The sequence below is a fragment of the Agelaius phoeniceus genome, chromosome 3 (genome assembly GCF_051311805.1).
Source record: "Agelaius phoeniceus isolate bAgePho1 chromosome 3, bAgePho1.hap1, whole genome shotgun sequence".
NCBI lineage: Eukaryota > Metazoa > Chordata > Aves > Passeriformes > Icteridae > Agelaius > Agelaius phoeniceus.
The window spans coordinates 46,899,698-46,924,593 of NC_135267.1; the positions used below are offsets into that span (position 1 = coordinate 46,899,698).

The 24,896-nt window shown below is 36.7% G+C and overlaps 1 protein-coding gene across 4 annotated transcripts in view; it reads right to left on the reverse strand.

Annotated features, from left to right (window-relative positions):
- The window catches only part of WASF1 (WASP family member 1), an 87,859-nt gene that overhangs the window by 19,052 nt on the left and 43,911 nt on the right, over positions 1-24,896 (reverse strand). For 3 of the 4 annotated variants that reach the window (XM_077175199.1, XM_054629416.2, XM_077175198.1), the window contains one exon: positions 9,479-9,639. In XM_077175199.1, the coding sequence (XP_077031314.1) occupies positions 9,479-9,611 (133 nt within the window). In that variant the 5' untranslated portion in view covers positions 9,612-9,639. Of the gene's footprint in view, positions 1-9,478; positions 9,640-19,024; positions 19,151-24,896 lie in introns of those variants that run through there. The other variant, XM_077175200.1, reaches the window with a different exon arrangement.

The window sequence follows — 24,896 nt, forward strand, 5'->3', positions numbered from 1 at the left end:
CCCTGTGGACAAGCTAATTTAACACCTTCCACTGGTGTCCACCAAAGGGAACTGGAGAGACCCTGATGCAAGAACTCATTGTGGGAAGCCCAAAGAAACTGAAGAGACTATACAAAAAAATTACAAAACTAAAGGAAAGAAATGACCAGCAAATATCAGGAACAATTGCACTTACACACATTGAAACACACAAAAACAAGGTTCAAATTCTTTTTCATGGAACATCTTGAGAGCTTGAGAGCTACAGACCCATAAGCCTGACATCCATACAAATTAGTATAGATCATAATGAAGAACTGAATTAGCAGACATTTGGATGACTCATATCAGAAGAGGCAGCACAGCTTTTGTAAAGGGAAATTCTGAATGGCTTAGAAGTACATAGAGGGCTATGATCTACTGAGATTTCCAAGAGAGTTTAGAAAATCCCTAATCAAACAGTTTGGGGAAAACTTAACAGATGAGGCATACAAAAGAAGTGGCACAGATAAATAATTCCTCAAAAGGTAGAAAACAAGGCACAGGAGTAAATCACCAGTTTTCACAGTCGATAAAGGTGAGTTTGACTAAGCTTCTATGCTGGGATCCATGTTAATTAAGATATGTGTCAATTGCTTGAAAAAAACTGAGAACAAAGTTTCCAATGATACAAAGTCATGAAAAAGAAACACACTGAGCATTAGGAAACACAGACAAACCTCAGCTGGTTGGAGAGGCTTCCAGGCTGAAAAATGCTGGAAGCAGGGAGATTAGTAGGAATGTCCTACATGCTGTCTTGCTCTCATTCTTGGAGCAACTGCTAGTAGCCACAATGAGAAGCAGATCAAAGGCACTCCCACTCTGAACCTTTGTCTCATAGCACAAGTTCACAGAAAAATACAGATGGAAAGTTAGTAAAAGTCTTCTCAGCTGGCAACTCACCTAATGTAAGACTTTCTAATACGTGTCTTGAAACTCTGAAAAATTTATGTTCTTTAACCTGTACCTGAAGCAAGGGAAACTACTTAAAAATGTGATCCACTAAGAACAAGATTGTTGAAGTTTTAATACACAGATACTAAAAATTTAATGCATTTCAGATAATATGTTCAGAAATATTAATTTTAATTAGATAACTCACATAACATTCAGAGACACACAGGTTAAAATTAAAATAAAATATAAAGTTTCATGTGTAGAATTGAAAATTAATTTAGAAGCTGGGCTTTAAAATCCAGTAACTTCCCTTTTATAGGTGTATTTTGAGGCTAAATTTTTATCTGTATCATTTCATCAGGCTTAAAATTAATCTACCTCATTAATGAGCTCCAACTGCAAATAATCTGTGTTGGAAATCTTTTCATTACATTGCATACAGCCACAAACATACTGCAAGGAATAATTTGCCTATGCTTATGAACACTAATCCTCAAATGGGAAATACATTAAAAACAACCTGTCGTGTTTGAAGTGGTGTGCCAACCATCATGTCTCCACCTACCTTTGTGTTGGTGGTCTCTTTATTTAGCCAGAGGTATATTTAACCAAATGCTTCCTCTAGCAAAGCAAAATGTTTGCTTTTTGTGGAATGTACAACTTACATTCTAAAGAATATTATATGTGAATGTATAAATATGTACATAACACACATAACCCAGTATTTGTGTTGCCATCTCTGTGTATTCTATAGGAGTCTACCCTCAGTTTTGAATGGATCACAAATGAACACAATTACAGGTGATCATACTGAACAAAGTGTCACAAATTCAAATAAGAAAGTGTGAGAAAAAAGCACTCTAGTAAACAAAGCTGAACTCATTCCACATAATTTATAGGTAATATGTCAGAAGAGTAAGAATGCAAAATTAATTCCATTATACACAATGAATATTCCAAAGTATCATTAACACTTCAGAATATTTACAGTATTATGGGCTTGCTTTACAATATTATGGGCTTGCTGAAAAACTCTGCTCTTATGTTGTTTCACACAGCACAATGAAGAGAATTACAGTTCCCCATGACAATTATAATATTAATGCCTTAGGATCCAGCTCACAGTTGGATACAAAATACCAGATCAGAAAGATCAGTGGTCTTGTTTGCTTACTAAATTAAATGACAATGTACACTTCTGCAATTAAATTAATTCAATGTCTGTGAAAAGCTTATTTTACTGTATTTGCAAAACCTGCTTGGCATTTTTTTTTTATTAGCAGAGCACTTAATTTTTTTTAATAAGAGGATACATTATTATTCAGTTTTAATTAAGGAATTTATTATTCACCTTATTATTCTTTTCATAACTTTTCCTTATGTATCTAAGGGCTCTGATCACAATTAAATCTTCAGTAAGAAAGGGATACAGGAATGCAGCTCTCTCTGGTGTCAGTCAATATCCTTTTTTGTGACAGATAAATAAAATGTCTTGGAAACAATGTTCTGTTCTTCCTTCCCTCAATAACATGCATGTACTTTGATGGCTTTTTGAACAATTATTTTTCTGACTTTTAAAACAGACCTATGAGCTGAAAACAGTAGCTAGTAGCTACTAACTGAAAATAGAGTAAAAATATACTGCTTACTGCCTTCCTATTTTTTTTTAAATTAAAACCACCAAAACATGTATCACCCACTCAATTTCCATTCATTACCATGGCAATAAGTGTACAATGGCATATAAAATGTCAAAAAAATACTGATCAGTTTTACAGTGCTTTGCTTTCACCAAATGTTCCTTCTAATTTGTTTTATCTCCTAATTTCCCCCCATAATTTCTTAAGCATTTGTCCAACCTCCCTGGCTTTTATCCACAAATGAGTAATTGCTGATTTTCCAACACACTAAAATGAAAACACACTAAGGTTAAAGAAATGGGGGTTTTTGTCTTGTTCTAGGGGACTGGGTATGAACTGAAGTCAACCACAATGTCCACATCAGGTTCTGGACAGTATTTTAGTCTAATTAAATAAAGCTTGACAAATAAACGTCTTCAGAGACTTTATTATTGTGTTACTCAAATTCTTAGAACCACAACAAGGATCAGGACATACACTAGCAGTCCTCTCAAAACTCCAGTCCTTAAACCCACCTGAACTCTGGCTGTATTCTCAATGCTGTATTTGTTGGCAAACCCTAAGGAAAGGTCGTTTAAATTAATCATTTTGCAACACTAGATCAGTTACCAACAGATTTAGTTACAGGCTCTCAGACAACGAGCAGGATATGAGGCCTGAACCAGGACTTGTGGAAGAAGTCACTTCTTTACTCTCCTTCTGCATTGTTAAAGAAAAAGAGTTCCAAACACTTCAACTGCAGCCCAGCCTGAAGCAGCACCCTGCAGATCAGTTAGGTGCTGGCAGCCTTTGTGAAACATGCCCTGAATTTGCTGTAGCTACCTGGATAAACACATTCACCACACACTCTGCTCAGTGCCATAAACCAGCATCATTCTGGGAAATTCAAGAGGATGACTGGCAAAACTTAGGCCAATGCAAGATGCAGCAAGCGGGAAATTCAAAATCTTCATTATCTTAGCCTTAAGTTATCTGTCAGACTTTTGGGGCTCAGTGGTGTGTGTGTGTGTTTGCATATTTTAACATTCACAAACCTAAAATCTAACCCAACACAATTATCATTGAACTAAATTATAAGAATACATAATACATTAAATATGTGGTGACATTATTAAGTACAAAGTATAATACAGAGTTATGTCACTAAAATCATACTTGATATTAAAATAGTAAATTTATTGATATATTGAATTACACAAACCCCAAAATAATATTAGCTTAAAAATATGAGTTTGGCAATTAAAAAAAAAAAGTATAAATTGGTAAAATATCTCAAAGAACAAGCTTAGAATTTAGTCTGTTACCCACCTATACACAATCATTCCTTGATTTCTATTATTTCATTCCTGTTCACACACTATACAATATTTTTGTCCGCTATATTTTCTAAAACATGAAGGTACAGAACAAGAGTAGCTGTAAAACCTGTCATGTCCCACTGCCCAATCCCTTCCCATTATATTTATACTATGCAAAACTACATTATTCACTACTGAATAGTTTCTTTCTACACAATATAGTGTATTTATTAGAAAATATTCTCTCAGGATAATTAGTTACCACATAAGCCACTCACAATAAATAACCAAGGTTCCTTTATAAAGCAAAACAGTAAAGATATTCTAAGTCTATTAATACACTTTTCCTCCTTCATTATTTCTGACATATCATTTAACATATCCATAGCCTGTTGATTCAGCTTCAGATCTTCACTACATAATTTACTTTTTAGAAAAAAACAAGATGTATCTGAGTTTGAAAGTCTGGGCTTATTTCTCATCAGGATCATTTCAATCTCACAGCTAAGTGATTAGGAAATGCACTAAAAGCTAGGAGACTGAACTTGGAGATAAGAACCTTGGTAGATCCTTGGGAACATCATTGGTTATGCTGAGCAAGCTCTGTAAAATGACATATTAAATACATGGCACTGATGCTAATTAGGAACTTTCATTATGAAAATGTGAGGGCAGTCCACAAGCATTATAGTAGTAGTATCAGAGTACTGAGGAGACAACTTGATTCCTTTAGCCAGGAAAATTGAACCAGATGTTTATCAGACAACCTGAGCAGGGCATCAAAAGTATCAAATAAACTTTGTTAAAGGCCTTATACAGAGCAGGTCTGAAGCTTCTTGTTGACATCCAAAAAGAAGTCAGCCTCCAAAAAATCTTCAGCCATGGAAGTCTGAGATACCATTTGTTACCACCCACTGAGGACATTATCAAGTAAACTAGCTGAGATTACCATTTTGTATTCAGAAATCTGTGAAAGAGACTCCTGAGAGCTGAACTTATGTGGAAAGTAGCAGTGCTAATGATCATTTCACAGGGAAGTCTTGCTCTTCCTTTCATTTCTAACATAACCTGAATTCACTGCTTTATGTAGGCAAGGAATTAATGACAGGTGGGGCTTTTTCCTGTTAACACACAGTTGCATTCAATTAAACTTTATTGACCCCTTGCTCATTCTCTCATTACCATTTGGGACGGACACAAAACAGCATTGCCACTGCTGCAAAGACAACATCAAGAAATCAGAGGGAAGATTTTGAGAGGTTGGGGTTCTCTCAAGCTGAGTTAGCCTTTAGTTTTAAGTCCATCAGTTTCCTTATCCCCTTGTGCAAAAGAACACTTGTGTTCCCTGGCAATTGTAGTAATAATGAATAAAGAGGAGTGACTAATGAAGAAAATTCACAATTAATGTCTTCCTGAGCACACTGAGAAGGAGGATGGGCAGGACAAGATGCAACACAGGGGTTCTGGAATACTGACTGAAGCTCTAGCTGCAGATCTGCAGAGACTTCCTTCCAATCATGCAGCATGCAGGAACCTTACCATGTGCTGAAGATGCTGTTCACACAGGGTGAAGAGAGAGGCTGGTCTTTGAGCTCAAGAAGCCTGGTTCTAAAAATTAGTTGCAGTCCCAACACCTTGCAGCTAGGTATTTCAGGAGAAATATTTCCCACTTACTGAATGTTAATGCCTTAAGTCATGACAAGCTGCAGGTTTTCCTGAGCTGAAAAAGTGTTTCTCACAGTACAAGAGAAAAGTGTCTCTCACAAGATGAATGCTTTTGGGGAAGGAATGGTAAGCAAAAAAAAAAGAAAGAAAATTTAAGCATATCTGAGAAGAAAAAATAAGGGGGAGAAATTATTTGCTCCAAAGTCAGGCTTTCACTCCTGAAAACTAACAAATAAGGGGCAAGGAAAAGAAAGAATTAGACAACCACGGTAAAAATAGATATACTACACAGAAAAGATAGAGAGGGAAAAGGCTACAAAAGGTTCAATGTTAAGTGAAAATTGTTTTCACTAACATATAAGGCACTCCAGCTTAGCAGAATTATGCAGCATTCTCTTTGGTTATGCAGAAGTAAATGAAAAAATGAGGAATGACATCTTGTTATGACTGAATAAAAGGCCTAGTCTGTATGCCTGCAATACAAATATGCATTAAAGGCACATATTCAAAAAGAGAAATGTTCTCCTCCCTAGATGGAGGTGCCAGAGACTGGGGCTGAGAACAAACCCCATCAGTTAGGTTTCTTATGTGGTACCGAGATTCTGTTTCCATGGAACAGCTGAATAAAAGGAAAAACAAGATTGGTCAATAGCTGTGAACAAAATGAGGAGGCTACATCCACACAAGAGAACTATTTATCTGCCTTCTAACAATGGCACAGCTGCACAATGCTATCAGTTGTGTTTCATGTACACAGGAATGTTATGGCCTGACATAGACCAACGTATAGAGAGGACTAATGTCTGTGCAATATTGCTGCAAACATGAGGGAAGCACTTCCTCAAAGCAGATACTGTTAGAAAGAAAGAAATACAGGGAAGAATGGCTAGGAAACTAAAACAGCTGTTGCTGTTGTCCAGAGAGCTTCTGTTCTGCCACAGTGCTAAGAAAAGCTGTCAGAAAACAGATCCTTTTTATAAAGTAAGAGAAGACTGGGAATACAGGGGGAAAAATTACTTCCTGGCAATTTTGTATGTTGTATCATGACAAACTGACGTGTTTTCATGCTTCAGGGATAAAGGCAATGACTATCACTCAAAGCAGAAATAAATATTTTGTCCTTTGAGCTCTACTTCTTTTAAAGGTCAAAAAATTTCTCAAACTGAACAATTAGAAGCAGCCCATCAAATAAGCTATGAAAGGTTTGATAATTTTCATGGAGACACATGGTAGTTATCACTGACATAGTGATGTAAAGCTCTTTAAATTTTATACTGAAATACAGGAAAACAGAATTCCTGTCATTTGATAGGTACTGTTTCTGCTTGTATATCCTATTTAAATGTAGTATCCAAGATCATAGAAACACAATCCTGTTTAGGTTAAAAGACCTCCAAGTCATCTAGTCCAACACCCTGTGCAAAGCAGATCCAATTAGATCCAGCTGCTTGACTAATCCAGTTGAGCTGTTAATATCTCCAAAAATGGAGACCCAATGACTTACATGACAAAACTCTATGCTAATTTTTTCTCAATAATGACTTCTGGTATTGTTTAGAGTACTGGTGGCTCCAATTCCACAACAGTATTCTTTCTCTATATCATGTGAGAAGAGAAGTTAAGACTGCCTGGTCTTAAGAATCATAACCATAAGAAAATTGATCCTCTATTTGAGGGCAGGTAAGTGAAAAATCTTAGAAGCAGAGATGACTGATTGTTAATCAGGTCAAAGACCATTCATTTAAATTTGCATAACTTTACCAGGAAAAGCAAAAGCAGCTTTAGTTTAAAGAAAACGAGACCCTATCACAGCTCGCGGTTTCCACCCTCAGAGTAAAGCTCATTTTGTCTACAACTTAAAGGCTGATTCTCAAATATACACATTATCCATGGAAAACAAAAAGGGAAGGACTGCAGAGAGCTGGTTGCCAGGGGACTGCTGCAAAACCATGTCTGCTGGCTGTGACTAACAGGCAACTACTAAAATTTATCTGCATGTCAGCAGACCTTGCTGCTCACCCCTAACAGTGACACACCAAGTGAAGACTGGTTATTTGGGTTTAAGCATGAGACACAAAATTCCTATTCCAGAACTCCTGAATATTTTTGAATTTGTATTGCTCCTAGCATAAACAGGCAGAAAAGCTAAAAGAATTCCGGAACAAAATACTTTCACAAATACCCCAACCTTTGAAACATGATTCCCATTTTTAAAGAAGAGTCTTTAGCACTGCTGAGAAATAAGGACTAGTTTGCAAAACATGTTCTATTTTAATTGTAGGAAAAGAGTTTGTTTTTGTTTTTGTTGAATAGACACAGAGTATTAGGTAAAAACTTGGTATAAACACATGGATGCATGTTTCAGGGAAGAACCACACTGCTTTTACAAAGAGGAATTATACATAGTTATGGTTACATTCCCTTGCAAGTGTTTCTCAGTGCTGTATGTCAGGCAGACCACGTAATAAATGTGCGAACATTCAACGGATATTCTTAATTTATTTTCTTCTTCCTTAATTGAGTTCTTTCTGTTCTAGTAGTGCTTCATCCTGACCTTCTCACAAGCAGCAGCACATACAACATCAGACATAAGATCTGTATACCAAGAAAACATAGCAAAGGCAGCTGAATCTCAGTAGGTGAACCCTAGACCGTGATGTTGAGTTAGAAGTTACTGTTGGGTTTTTAGGGTCAAATAATACCTTCAAATGAAAATGCCAAATATATATTTGGCATGCCACGTACAAAAGCAAATTCCCCAGATGAAGCTTATAATCAAGTAAGAATTTTTAAAATAAGCAAACTAAAATAAAATAATACAACATTAATAACAGTGACTTGGAAGGGAAGCCTAGTACATGAGCAGCTAGTTTGGGAAGGGTTTTTGGCAGAATGAAGCAAAACCACAGATGGTGATCATATACTGCATGCTGATATTATATGCTCTTGGTTCACTGAAAAGTATTAAAATAGTTTTTTTCCTTTGTTGCTGCAGCTATATTAATAATGTTCATATTTATGTGTTGTAAGCATTCCTGTCCCAATTCCATAATTCAGTGTCCTCAATTAAGTCTTCCATCTAATGGCACCCTAACAGCTTTGAAAGGCTGCCACAACAGACACTATACAGTGTATCATCAGGCCAATAATTAAATCAATCTAATCAACAAATTAGGCTACATCACCTATGACTCTAAGAAAATGATGGAGCTGAAAGACTTTTCACATTGTAGATGTAAATACATGCACATTTAAATATTTAATGTGTTGGTAGTTTTAGTAACGTCCTAGTGGTTAAAAAGCACTTGCAGTATTGGAAATTCAAAATGTGATCATGCTGGTTCATCTGACAACTTTTTAAGTTGCTGTAACTTAAAGAAGAAACAAGTCAGAGATCAGCCTTTTCAGCAAAACTCCTTCAGAGTTTCACAGCCCGAGAAGTATTCACTCCTCTCAAGTGCACCAAGGGTAGAATTGTTGACAGAGGGAGAAGAAGGAAGAAAAATCTTTAACTATTTCAAATACTATATAATAATTACATTTCTGGGTATATTTCAAAAGGTAACTTCTCTTTTTTCCTGAATGACCACAACATGACAAAGGGCTTAAGCAGAGAGAATTAAGCAACCAGTGATATATTTCTCTTTAAGTCATACTCCCTACTCAAGAATCGCTCTAAGGTTAGCAATTACTGACTTCATTAATTACCAGCTATATTTTCCTGTCATATTCCACTGGTAACAGAAATATATGAATGAAGTGTTTTAAGATGTGCTGCTAGAAAAGGTCCTAGTTTTCCTTCACAGACATCCATGGTAGACACTACCCACAAAAGCACTACGTTCCAGACCCAGTGACAACTTTCTTTCTACAGAGAAATTGAAAAGGTGTTCCTACCTCAAACACTGTGACTGTAAAATATATTAGTTCTAAATACAGCTATTAAGACAATGTACTTACTTAGGCTACTCAGTTGTCTGATTATATTTGCCAAGGAAATATTGGTGACACATTCCAACTCATTCTTGATACCTCGGGGCAGAGCTGTGTGGCACAAGTGCCTGGGGTCTATGTTCCTTTTTACCAGAGGCATTCTGAAATGTATCAGAGGACCAGCAAACCTGTGAAGAAAACAGACACAGTACTGTTACAATCTTAATTGTAAATATTTTACATTCCGGTTATGTCTGAAGTTAAATTGACTAATCTTAACAGATAAAAACAGCTCCATAGTACTGATAGAATTCCTTGCTCTGTGAATACCTTAATATTTTCTTCTTTTCCCAAAGAAAGATTATTTCATTCTCTCTCTTTAAATCTTTACCTGATTCAGAGTCTACTGAAGTGCCGAGTAATTTTTTACTGTTTCTGTTTTTTCCTAACCCTCCCACCCCCCTAAAAAAGACAGGAAAATCTCTGCAGTCCAAAACCATTAGAGAAAGATTGTGCTCTTGATGGACTACTTCCTTATTCAGTACAAGCAAAGTCCAACAAAAAGTCCTTTTGTTATGAGGTCAAAGTCGAACTAGTTGTCATTGATTATAGTTGAAAGGTAGGTATGACTCATTCATTGTGTCATGTTACCAGCAGGAGTCACCCTTCTAATCTGAACACCACTTCTAAATCATACATAGTCAAGGTAGGGAAAGGGAAGATGTTGCCCTTCTCCCTACACTGCTACTGACAATTAATTCACCTAACAATGCATCTTCTAAATATGAAAGTCTCCACAGTAGACTTGTAGTGCAATTCTCTCCAGGACTCAGAAATCCTACCCCTTCACAGTTTTAAAATTCAAATGGTAAATACATCAAGAGTCTTCACTAGTTCTACAGACAGCATAAGAATTGTCTCAGGCTGTGAATCCCAGGCTGATAATTTTCTGCACCCATGACACTGATTGGAAGGAGTTTCCCAGAGGGCAAGTTACATCCCTCATCTTATTAGTGCTGCTTATTAAGACTCGTTTACTAAAATGCTTCTTCACCAAAAGCTGATTCCCCAAAATTCTGTATTTTTCCATCATTTGTCATGTAACACTCTGACAAAACTCCCACTTGACATACAGAGAATGGATACACTTAGTGTTGGTGTAACTTATATTCTCCCCTCCCACTGCAGAAGAGATTACACTTTCTCCAGACCAAAGGAAAACAGTTTTTCCACAACACAACCCATACGCAGTCCTAGTTCCTCAACCACCCAGCCTGCCTGTTTCATCTGTCCTCTGCTTAGAAGTTTTACCCCAAAACTCAAGATGCAGCCAGGCTTTGTGTAGAGCCACAGAATGCACTTTCCCTACAGTATATATTTAGCCACTGTTATCCTTACTTGGTCAAAACTGAGAGGGTGTTTTTGCATAATAGGATAAGATAGAGGTGAAATTTTGCTGACCTAGAATGGCACAGTGAATTAGAAGATGCAAAGGTGACTGTAAAGGAGTACTTTCACCTCGCAGACTGCTTAGATTTCTCCTTGCCTGGTTTCCTGGGAGTATATTCTTTCACTGGAGCCAGAGCTCATTGCTGAGGGACCCAGGTGGGATCCTTAAAGTGCACCTGAGAAACACCTCTGTGTTTCCAGGATCCGATTGCATCTCATTCATTGCATTTTAACATCATGTCTACCACCCGTATTTTCTTGACAGAACAATCAAAATACTCTACGCTTTTTATTTATTTTTATTTTCTAGAAATATCCCAAATCTTTCTAGCCACCAAGTACCTAAGTCCTGAAAAGCTAGACTTTACACACCAACCAAATAAAATAAAAAGTGCAAATCTGAATGTGGTCTCAGATAGAAGCAATGGAAAAGTGTTCATGAACATTTAACTACAGGTTCATTATCATGGTTCCCCAAGAGAAAATAAAGGAACTGTTTTGTCCCTGTCAAAGAAACACATCAAATGATACGTGAGCAATGTTCTACAGAAACAATTAAATATTAATTCCAAAGTTGAGCCCTTTCTTGATTACTGCTTTAATGACAGTGTTGCATAAATACCAAGTAGACAAGTCTTTTAAAGATGGTCCAAACAAGTATGTAAATAAACATTGTCACAGAAAAATTTCACACTTTCAACATTTTCTAATATCTGAATAATGCTGTTGTGGGTGTCCTATACAAACTCATAGTATAACAAAAAAAGGTAGCAGTTAGTATGCTGAAAGGTGTAGTTTTCAAAGAGGAATTAATTTGGAAGGGAAACAAACAACAGAAGATATAACTGACACCTTCAAAAATATTCCTGATGTTTGAAAACTATGCAAAGCCTAAAGAAAGGATATTTACCAGATTCCCACAGAAACAAAAGAAGGGAGGCAACAAAGGAAAATACCACTTAATTATGCTTAAAACAAAGGAAAAGGCATTTCACACAATGTTTAATAAATTCTGAAACTAATTGCCACAGGATGCTCTATACAACAATAGTACCTGCTGGTAATTTGTCCACTACGGACCACATATTCTTTGCAGTTTGTTGCAACACTAGAAGGTCTTGATGGTTCCTTCCCAATTGTAATTAGTGATCCCAACACAGGGAGCAACAGGTGTGCAACAGCAAATGGAACTTTACTGTACTCACACAATTTCTTCACTCCTATAAAAGATATTTTTCCCAAAGTAGTTCATAAAAAGAAAGCTGAAAAAAACCTGAAAGCACTATGTTTATTATATAGCTTTAGAGCTGTGAAAGAGGAAAAAACAAAAAAGGCATTGTTACAATCTCTTATATCCTTTAGGCAAAATGCAAAAAAAATGCACACACCCTCTCCCCCCACTCCTCCCCCCCATCCCAAACCATGCATTACTCAAGTCACTGGGGCAGCAAAGGAAAAATTCATTCCTAGATCATGAAATCCTGTTACCATGTCACTCCCAAGTAAGCCCTGGAAAGTGTTGGTAACCCCAGGCAGGCAGAAGAGAGAAGCAGCCTGTCGGAGCATAAGCAGATGCCTCGGTTGAGAGGTTACATGACACCTCCTCAGAGGTTTGCAGCTCTCCTGTCACACAGCTCTCCCTCCCCTCAGCCCCGCTGCTTCCAGGCTCAGAACGCAGCAGGGCAAGGCAATCCTCAAACCCAGCTACCTCCTCTCCCCTGCAATTCCATGCAAATCTTTGGAGGCAGCTCTTCTGCAGTGAAGTAGCACTAGTTTGCACTCAGTTAACTGGAAGTACTTTACTCCATAGTGATCTTAAAATGCAACTCCTCTTTACAAAGAGATGCCGATGTCTTTTGGAGAGCCACTATTGAAACTCTTCTGCCCCACTTCCTATACATCCTTTGAAGCACTCTGAATCCACTTGAGAAGCCAACTCTAATCTTCTTTGCAAAACCCTTTGCTACTTCAGTTGCACAATGGCTGGCACAAACTCATCCCCCTCACATATGCTTCCAGTATGAGTATAGAGTACAACTGTGTGTACATAACAGTTATGCCTAATGTTTTTGTTAAGCTACTATGCTTTCATATGTGATTTTTCAGGAATTAGGTAAAAAGCTCGAGTTGCTTTTCAGTTAGTTCCTATTACTTAAAAAACTAGCAGAACAATGGCACTAAAGAGAGCTAATTAAAATGTTTTCAGAAGAATAGCCTTAATGACATTTGATCACACTTCTTATCAAAAAAGCAAGTTGTTGAGTGTGTTGCACAGTCCTCTTCAGCTGTTAGGGGTCTTAAGGGGTGAGTGAGATTTCTGTGTCTCACAGCTCTCCAGCACTGCTGGCAGCAGCTCAGAAACCTGCTCTCACAGGGTACCTGCTCCCCATGCCCACAGCCCCTGGCTCTGAGCAGGACAGTGTCCCCGGCTGCTGGTGCTCAGAGAAGGCCCTGGGGAGCACTGGGGTAGGAAACAAACTACCACCTTCCCTTCATCACCCTCCTGCAGGAATATTTCAGAATTGCAAGATGTGTGGAGAAATGTTACATGGTTTACTAGAAGCTTGTGAAAAATCTGAGATGTCAGTAGTCACAGTAATGATTCAGGTTTTCTAACGAATACAGGGAGACAAGTAGGAATGAAAGCACAACAATGAGATGGGGAAAATGAACCCTGCCCCACAGTTTAACTAAAAATTAAATTTCACTTCAGTTTCTTTTTCAGATGACTAATGAAATGTCATGATCACATGGTTTTTATTAATGAAAGTTTACTTTTGATGAGGCTACATTTCATCCTTACTAAAAATGTCATTATTTTCTTAGCATTAATGAAAGATATTAATCTATTATTTTTTCTATAACATGCTAATAATCCAGCACTGAATGCCCTTGCTTTGATGGAGTAAAATTTATTTCCAGCCATTTCTAGAGTATATCTTTAGACCTCAGTATTACAATATTACTTGTAATTTTCCTTTAACAATGTGAAACAGCAATGCCTTTCATATGCCCCATTTAATTGATCACGTTCCAGCTGCTGGCAGAACAGACCACAGTTTCAAATGCAACAATCAATTTAACACTTCCTCCACCCACCCTAGGAAACACAAATAGAATATATAATAGTTTTTATATTTGCTTACATAATCATGTACTAACTGCATCTACACTATACACAAGCTAATAAAAAAACCCAAAACTTCAATATGTTAACAAATCTGGTAAAATCAGAATTGTGTAAGTTAAAAAAAAAACAAGCTACTTCTCCTGGCAAATTTTCTTTTAACTGTATTACAAGACATCATAAGTCATACCAGTTGCAGAAAATCCAAAGATGAAGCTCTTATAATGCACTCTTCTACTATGAAAGGCAAATGTGCAAAGAATTTGCATTCCTTGTTTTTCTGCAGCTCTCACTGCAAGATCAAGATCAGGTACAAGTTTAAGAAGAAACAGACACCTACAGAGTGGTGTCCTTCAACAAAGTAGGCCACAACCACCTACTGCTGAGTCAACATAACGATTTTAAAACTCTAAAGGCATTTAACATCCCTTAAAGGATACATCTCAGATCTGACAAGATGACAACTGACATCTTAAATTGGCAATTCAACAGAAATGTGTTAAAATTACAGTTTTGAAATCCTTTCTGTTTGTGAGCCATGTCACAGAATGGAAAACCTTGGAACACTTCCCTCAAATCTCAGTCTTCTGCAACTCACTTTGAAAATTTTTTTCTAACTTCAACTAACTAGGAAAAGACTTTATTGCAAATAAAAAACATGTGAAAGCAAATAAATGAGGAATATATTACTGGAATGTGATGTTGACATCACTGCTCTTTAAGAACGAGCATAAAATGAATCATTGGCATCATAAGACCTCCTATACTAGATTGTCTATTCAAAAAAGTTGTTACACGTTTATAGAATCATAGAATATCCTGAGCTGGAAGAAATCCATCACAATCATCAAGTCCAACTCCTGGCCCAGCACAGGACACTCCAAGAATCACACCATGTGCCTGAGAGTGTTGTCCAAACACTTCTTGAAGTCAGACAGGCTTGGTGCTGTGACCACTTCCCTGGGGAGCCTGTTTCTGTGCCCAACCATGCTCTGGGTGAAGAAACTTTTCCTGATATCCAATCTAAACCTCCCCTGTTTCATGCTGTTTCCTTGAGTCCTGTCTCTAGTCACAAGATTTGGTCAACCTAAGGAGGAATGCCTATAAAGGGCATAGAATGGAAGTTGATAATTTCTTTTTTCATTAAACCACAGAGTCACCACTAAAATATTTCATATTTCCTTTGTAGTCACAAATATGAAAAATACTGTTCCCCAAGTAATAACAGCAACAATCTCTCAAAACATTCTCTAAATATTCTGTTGTTGAACTGATGATAAGATTATTTGGGGATAGATTAATATGTCAATGAGTCACTGAAGGCTCTAGCTCAATAACATTGTATAGGAAAGTATTTCATTAGCAGGATAGCAATTAATAGATTGCAAATACCAACCTACTTCATATAACTATAAAATATATTTAAATTAATTTGCAATATTTATTCTGTATTTAATATTGACTGACTTCTGCATTGTATTAATTGTCTGGGGCAATTAGTATTTTCCTCCTATAGAACAAGCTGTAATCATATCAGCACATCTGTCACATCAGATAAGCAGAAAAGAGAGCACAGTCACAAATACGGGTAGGACCTTGAGTTCTACTCAATCTCTAAGGCATAATTAGAGTGTTAAAAAATTATTTTTCAGCTACTACCATCCAGCCAATTTTCTCTCAGATGTGTATCACAAGACTACAGTCCCTCCCCTATGCCTGTATGCACACCTGCACACATACCCACATACTCATCTTTAAAGCACACAAAAAAATATTTGAAAATCCATTTGGATTTGATCACAGACACAAGCTACAGCAACATCTACTTCCTTGTCAAAATTTAGAAGTTTAATATTTATTCAGCTAAACAAATGAAAAAAAGGGCAATATTTTACACAGGAAAAGAAAAAGCTGTATTTTAAGCCCTATGTAGCTTGTGACTACCATGAATTAGTATTGTCAAAGTGAAAGCAGTTTTGGCAAGCTATGGGTAGAAAGAAATTGAGAGATTAATAATTTGTATGCTGACTTTTAAGAGCTTTATCTGTGATAAATTAGCTTTTCAAGAAAATCTTAAATAGCCACCGTGACTGAGATGGCTCTGGTGCTGGCAGTGTCAGCAGAGCTCTCAGTATGGGCAGCAGTGCAAAATACAACTCCCCAGTAGAAATGCACCAAGTACAACCTCATTAACAGAAACAGCAGCGACATTTCAGAGGAGAAAGTTGACGTATCTGCTCATTATTACAGGGGCTACCTCAAGTCTGAGAGCAAACACCAGCACATTTTCAGCGAGTGAAGCTGCAATCTGGGTCAAGTCAATGAGCTCTGTGTAACAGAATACACCATCACAGCAGGCAGCAACCACTCCCCACCCCGTGAGTCCAGCCCTCAGGGCTTGCACATCATTTCCCATTCTGCTGGGGAAAATAATTTACCTTTCCACACTGGCTACAACCAGCTCTTTAACTTTGGGCTTTCCCCAGTGTCCCCACTCACTTGTAAGGAATTCCTCCCACCTGTGTTTTGTTCAGGCTGCCTCTGGCCCCTTTTGTCCCAGTATGCAGGTGGTGGAGGTTATCACCATCATTTATACATTCCTCCCCTCCCCTCTCCTCCTCTCTTCAAACCCTCATGAAAAATTTCACTCTGATGACATGTACAGAGCAAAAGCTTAAGGTATCCTAAATACAAGGAGAGAATATTCAGGTCAATATTGGTTTCTTTTCCCCAGTACAGGTGCAAAATGCATTAGGGTGAAATAAACAGCATGTGGATTTTGCAAATCTCATCCTGAACCTTAAGCAGAATTCCTATGAGTGACATGGAATTCACAAACAATTCAGAGTGAACCAGCTTACTAATTGTGGCTTTTCAAGACAGGTCCTTTTATACCCTTATAAGGGTAAACTCAGCTTGATTTCACATAACTGAAGTTTTTTCCTTTGTTTTCAACTATGATTTTCCAGAATATAAACAAGTACCTATTGATTTGTCAATTTATTAAGCATCAAATGTTACTTCCTTCATTTTTCACTACCTTCCCAACAGCTTCCATCTTACTATGTTGTCTTTTAAATCATTCATGTCAACCTTATCAAATCAACAGCAAAACCAAAAAAAAAAAAAAAAAATCCGGCCATCATTACTGCAGTTGTCTTGCCAATAACTGTAAAAATATCTCTGTTCACCTTAATAAAGAAGTTATTTAAATCAAAATGCTATTGGAAAAATTAAAAAAAAACCAAAACATTTATAACAAATCAGGTTCAACACTACCTACTCTGAACAGCAGGACTGCTGGAGGCAATAAGGCACTAAGCCAGTTACACTTCTGGCTTACAGACAAAATTCAATGAACAAAGTTAAGATGTGACAGTTTAGCATGTCTACAGCAAGAAACATTTAGACTTACAAATTTCCTTCACATTGGGTATGTTAAGCAAAAATAGAAATAAGAAAACTGTAATCAAATTTTTTTTATAACAGCTTACTTCCAAAATACATATAACATAAAAAATACAGAATACACAAAGGCTAAAATTTCTGATGAAAAAAACTCACCTAGGTGTATTAAAAATTAAAATACACCACTAAGGATTTCCAGATGTTAGATATGAGTTAATCGGTATTTAGGCTTAGTTTTCCTTATAATTCTACTTCTTAGTATCTTGAACTAAAACTTTTGTTACAGGTATGATGACCCAATCTGTTAATGACCTGTTATATTTTAAAGTTACAAAACAGTAAATAACCAGAAACTGGATAGAATAGAATTGCATTCTTCAAATCCAAACCCTAAGGCACAAAATAGTAATCACCAATTTCTTTCCTTCCAATATAGCACTAAATTACAGTGAAGACTTATAAAATCAAACTTGTTACTTGTTCACAGAAAAGATGAGAATCATTATACCCAAACCAGCAAAAATTGCAATGATAATTTACAAAAAAAGACAAACAATAACGACAACAAAAAGCAAACAAAAAAAAACCCACCAAAAAACCACAAAATTAATGAAATTAGACAAATGTGTTCATATATTAATGGAGAAATATTTAAGTCATATGAAACCACATCTCACTTTATTGTTAAGATATTAATCAAGAAAAAATAGTGACTTCATGCACTTGTATTTCTATTAGGTTTTCTGAAGAAGTTAATTTAAAAAATAAGGAGTATATGCATAACATACATGTACAGACACATATGGCTACCTCGAAATAGAAATACTTTAAGTTTTTATATGTAAAATTAGAAAAAGAGCTGCAAAATTTCTTATCAGCATTACTAAATATTATTCAGAATAGCCTTTACTCATTAACTTTCTCCTAGTGAGCTCCTGTCAGGTCATTTGATTAATAACAATTTTGGAAGTATCCCGGGTTCTAATTTAGGTACAGCCAAGAATGCTTAAATTAATTTTTGATTACAAGTTTTTCTCTTTTCCCCGAAGGCTAAAAATGTATTAATGCATAACATAGTATGGAACTTGAAATTGCTTTTTGAGACCTATGTTTTATCTGATGACATTTTTTCTCTCTGCATTAATCTAGTCTCCCTGTTAACAGTTTCTAGGTATAGTGTGTAACACAAAAGCCCTGTGATGGATTGCACCAAAAGATCTTTATTATAGTCTTGACAGAGACAGATAACTAATCCAGTGTTAATTTAAAATCAAAACCTTAGTACCAGAACTAAAGGTACCTTCTCTGTGGTTTAAGTATATCTTAACATGCTACCTTTGAAGATTTTCTACAATTTTCCTTGAAAATAAATATTCCATACATGAACAGTTACCTCTGTTACATAGTCCTCTGTCAATCCAGGATAAGACCTATTACAAGCACTCGTGAATTTTAAACAATCTTACAAAATCTACCGAATGCACATAAAAACCAACGCCAATACACTTCTGTTGCACAGATACCACAACCTGCTTTTGAATGGACAATATTTTGTGGCAGCAAATGATAAATATTTAAAGGAAAGGTACCTGAACTGGCTGGCTGCAAAGCAAAGCAGCCTGGTGGGTACTGGGGGGATTGAGGAGCTCCACCCTGGCTCCGGCGCTGAGCGCTGTGTTCCCCATGGGCACGGTCCGGCCAGCTGCCGGAGCTCCTCACTCCTAGGGAGCCCCAGGCTGGGGCTCTGCTGCCCGCAGCCAACACCTCCCTCCCTCCCACGCTGCCACTTCCAAACGGGCTGGCTCTCGCACCCAGGCATTAGAATTCAACACACAGTGCCCTGCCCTAACAACAGGGCTGGCCTTACAAAGGAAACACAGACACGCTCCCAAACTGCCCTTTTTCCCCAGACACAAGTGGAGAACCCCCCGAAGGCAAGTGATTAGGAAATAATTGTTCCTTTGGTACCAAGCTAGTGCGGGTAAATATTAAATTATGATGTGCCAAAAATGAAAGAAGTGAGTTGCTGTGCATTGTGAGGAAAGGAAGGAAGGGGAATACAAGAGTCTGGGCATTGTGATGATATTACTGATGAATCTGAGAAAGAAATCACATTTTAATCAAATAATAAATGATGTTGGGAATCTACAGTACTAATTAGACCAATGTACAGAGGGCTGTGACTATGAAACATCACACAATGAGGGAGCTACTTAGGCAGTTCCTGTATATTAATACAGCAGTGATACACACTATATTAATTAGTACTCCCTTACTAAACTAAGTTACAGATGTCAACAATGACTATTGGCTTTTTGTGCCTCAATGATGTCAACAATGACTGTTGGCAGCTTTTTGTGCCTCAAAACATCATTAAAGATTTAAAGAAGTGACGTTAGCATCGCAAGAGCCACGAAGGAGTCATGTATTTAACAACGAAATCTTCCCTGCACTTTATGCTACGACAAGTGCCTAGATGCATTTTATGCTTAGATACCAAACCCACAAATGACAGATTATTTGGTTTGATTTTCTTTTTCACAGTTTTAAAGAAAGAATTAAGATATACCAACAATGAAGGGGGATATAAAGATGTATAATAATCATCTTATTACGACTAGCTGAGCTTCTTTGTAGATTAATTTCCCCCCCTTGTGAACAATGAAATTCCTGAGAAGAGGATTTGTTGCAAAAAATGTCAATGCAGAAAAACAACATTTTTCCCTGTCTACTGCCATTTATGAGCCATGCTGCAGAAAAAAGGTATTAACATCTACAGAGAAATTGTTTGCTTTTGAACTGAAATGTCATTAAATATTTCACAGTTCAGAAATACTGATGAGGATTTAATAATGATTTATATTACTATAATATATAGAATATAAAAAGAAATACTATTTTAATAATTATTTATACTGTGGCAGGCTAGAAACAGATCATTACATCATTCACCTGGTGTAACAACAAAAGGTGTTACACCAGGTGAAGTGAGTTAAAGACTTGCTAAGTGAAGACTGGAGGACTCAGACATACCAGTTTTCTACACAGTGAAGTGTCATTTGGGACTAATTTTTCCATTCAAATATCATCATTTTAAATAGGGTATTTCCAGTAATTTCTTGGGTAACCTTTTACAACCAACTACATACCACACATACAAAAATGTGTCAATTCTCCCTCTTTCCTCTGAGCTTTGTTTGCCTATACTTTCAGATTACATACATTAATTATTATTTCTCATTGTTTGTAACATTCAGGTATTTATAGATGCCACACACTTTCTGTGCTAGCAATTCTACTAAGCTATAAATTTCTGTTCTTATTTAGCAGAAAAAAAATTGAGGGGTCCACATGAGGACCACAGAGGTGGATCAGAGAGCTGGAGCACCTCTCCTATGGAGACAGGCTGAGAGTTGGGGTTGTTCACTCTGGAGAGACAGCTCCAGGGAGATCCTACAACACCTTCCAGTACCTAAAGAGGGCTGCAAGAGAGCTGGAGAGGGACTTATTACAAGGGCATCAGGTGATAGAAGAAGGGAGAATGGCTTTAAATGGAAAAAGTTATAGTTAAATAGGTATTTAATGTTTAGATCAGACATTAGGAAGAAATTCTTCACTGTGAAGGTGGTGAGGCACTGGGACAGGTTGCCCAGAGAAGCTGTGGATGCTCTATCCCTGTAAGTGTTCAAGAGCAGGCTGGATGTGGCTGCAAGAAACACGGCCTAGGGGAAAGTGTGGAACGAGGTTATCTTTAGAGGTTCTCTTGAGTGCAAATAATTTTATGTTCTGTGAATACTTTTAATTATGACATCATTTGTTGCTATTGCCTACTCTAAATTTGCAACTGCATAAATTCAATCTTCCAAATTCTTTTTTCCCCCAATTAAGTTTCTAGTTTAGATGTCCTTTGCAGGTTGAGGCCTGAGTTCCAGACTCTCAAACTCCTGGTCCTTTAAGTAGCTATTCTGGAATGAAATGAGATTCTTTACAGGATGACATTTAGAACTTGCAACAGGAAGTTTTTTCCTATTAGCCTGATTTATATGACTTCCAGTGAATAAATAAATTTTTAAACAAAATCAAGGAAACTAGTCATGTGAATATTTATTAAGAAGAAAAGTGAGCTATTTTCCCTTCTGTCATAACACTGATGAAATATTATATAAAAGAATCAGTATACATTCAGAAAATTTATGTAGCAAGTAGGGATTACATGCTTGAAGGTTTTCAAATGTGCTGCATTTTAATAAATTAATTTTAATTAACTATTCTATAGTTTCTGCAAGCCATAATTCAAACACCTTAAAATATCTCATAAGGAAAAACTAATTTTCCAGACAAAATTAGATTTCTTTGTAATTCTGTAAGCAGCATTTGAAGTCCTCATATTTATATAAGTATTTTCCCCTAAGTTTAAATACTCAAGTTAATTATAGCCAGCATTTATTTTCACTGTCCATGCCTGAGTTTGAGTAGTATTCTTGCCATGAAATGAATAAATATTGGTGAGAAAACTAATTCTTTTGGTGAAGATTAGAACTAATTAAAGATAGTCCTCTCAAGGCGTTTGTGTCATGGTTGATTGTGAGCTTTAACTAAAGCTGTTCCCATAATTGGGATATCTGTAGAATGCCTTCCCTCTCTGGTTTCTTCTAGCTATTTACATGTAAACTAACACTGTCACCTTTCCACTGCCTGTAACATTTGCAAAGCCATACATTTTAACAATATGTACAGGAGCTCAACAACAGTTTCAAATATCTGCTCCCTATGACGTTCTTCTTAGATTTGACAGTCACTTAAAAATATTAGGATGAAACAGGAATCAGACAAACAGACAAAGAATGACCACATTCACCTCCTTTTCGTGACTTCAGGTTTGGAAACTTGATTTTTAAAATTTTTGAGTTGGTTTTGTGCTATGCATCAAACAAGCATTATTAAAGCTGCCAGCTTAAATAACTGAAGGCACAAACACGAAAGAAGGACATTTTGAAATTCGCACATCCTTGTAGTTTATTATTTGGGCTTGAAAATACAAAATCCATGTAAATGAAAATTACAGTTGGCAAACTAGAGATGCCATCTCAGTTTCAAGCAGAGAGAAACTAGTCCCATATGGAAGCTTTTCAAGGGAACTTCACTGGGTCAGAAGATTGTGTTCAGTTGTACATTCACCTTACATCAGAACTTCTTAACAGAGAGACAGTAAGGCCCACCTCCAGGGCTTATGGCATCAGCAGGATTAAGTAACTATGAGTAAAGAACCCACAGGTATATATTTATCAAGGAAAAGAAGGTGTTCTCAATCTGCAGGGAAAACATCCTCAGGCCCATTACATGTGACAATCATAGCACCTTCTATCATAAGGGAAACACTGACTTAACATAGGTCTCGGTTGGCTCCTCCAAGGGAGTCAAGGGACCACATGGAGGAAAAGAAGGTTTATTCTTGATACAATACAGCAAAAAGATTAGCCCATCCAGCCATGAGGAAGGGCAGATCTAGTAAGGGAGTTAATAAAGTTGGCTCTTTCTCTCTTAACAAATATTTAGCAGAGAGTAGATAGTGAGAGAATAGGGACGTAGAAATGAGATTATCTTTAGCTGTCTCTTCAGGGAGCTCTGAAAAGACAGCTTGGAATTGTTAGACTTTGAACTAGTACATATAATTATCAAGAAATAAAGATGCCTCAAAGGTAGATAATGTAAGAACTCAATAATTTCAGTAATTCCTTTTGCAATTAAGATATGCTAAGTGTAGAAATTCAGAGAATTTCTACATCTACAGTATTAGACCAGAACTGTATAAAATGCTACTTATCAAATATTGGTGCTGTCATCAAAATACTGGTTTCAAGCATAGGAAAAAATAGGAAATGGATATGTCTGTGAAGACACCAACATAGTCGCTTCAGCTGCCTCTGAGGACAGCAGCTGGGAATCATCACAGCCAGCTCAATGCTGGAGCTTCCACAGAATGCCCAGGAATCACGAGTGCCTAAAAAGAGCCATCCATTTCATTCACTTTCCCCCCTTTTTTTTAACCAAGGACATATGGAACAAACAGGAAATCAAAAAGGCCTCCATGGGCTCCAGGTTAATTCTGTCTACCCTCTTTGAAGCACAGGCACCAAAGGTAGGATGGTTCTTCTTCCTGAACAAGAGCCTGATGTTTGAAGAACTCACTCAAGAAATGGAAAGACTGATTAAAGGATGGACACAAGATTAAGAGGAATTAATTCATGCCTCCCTTACTGCAGCAATCAAAAGCATTAAGCCACAGAACACTTTTGTGTGAAGACTCTTGAAACCAAGCAAGCAAACAAGGAAGTAAGATCTTATCCAGAAACTGAGATATTAGCTGCAAGTAGTAGACTTTAGTTCCTGGATCTTAATCCCAGAAAATAATTATGCACTTAATACATACATATATATGTACATATGTATATACATAAACATATATATATATATAGTCATTAGATAAAATCTTTATATATATTGTTATTAGATAAAACCAGTTTCAGAATTATTGAATATTAGACATGTGTCCTTATAGTTGAATGTCCTAGACACTTGAAAGGTACTTTTCCATTTTTCCTCTATTACTTAGCTCTTTCTCCCCTAGAAAGGGGAAGACATAGGTTTAAATCACCTATCTTGAATGCTGTACCCATATTTTTCAGTGCTCTAATATGGCATAACCAAACAAATGTTTTCAGTCAGAGACAGTAATGACCACTCTCAGATGAGATGAAATTGGTCACAGATCTAATCCCCAAGCCCATCTTTTCAAGCTTCTCCTGGGAATAATAGAGAATTTAGGAGGCTACTCACATACCTAGACAAATTCAGCACCTCTGAGCATGTCTGGGTGACTTAAGTTAAAGGTCTCAATTGGGCAGGGAGGAGCTTAATATATTTATAAACACAGCATTAAGCAGTCTTGGAAAAGAAACATATTTTACTGCCTGCAATGTATATATTTTGGGTAGGATATATCATGCTTAAACCACAAATCTAATCCTATGTAATGCAAAAGACAATGCTATATAATCCTATTTATTAACTAAACTAATCAAGCTCCACCTTAAATCTAGTTATAACCTTGACCCTAACATTAAATGAAGTACAATTCACTCCTTCGAAGACATGAGACAATATACCAATTCCCTTCTAGATTAATAATTAATATTAACTTTAAAAATTCTGTCTCTCAAACTGTACTTTTATACTTTATTATCCTTCCTGTTTTGCATAACTAAAGCATATTATAATTGAATTTAAATTAATTAAATCTAGGAAACCGTAGGCCTCTCTCAGGGAAGACAAGTTGTGTAGTCAAGGAAGTTCAGAATACTTTGACTAACATGTGAACTTTGTTTCAAGTCAGGAGGTGCTCTTTGGATATTGATTCAGGTTATTTTATTAAGTTACAGATGAGAAAACTGTCCAGGAGTC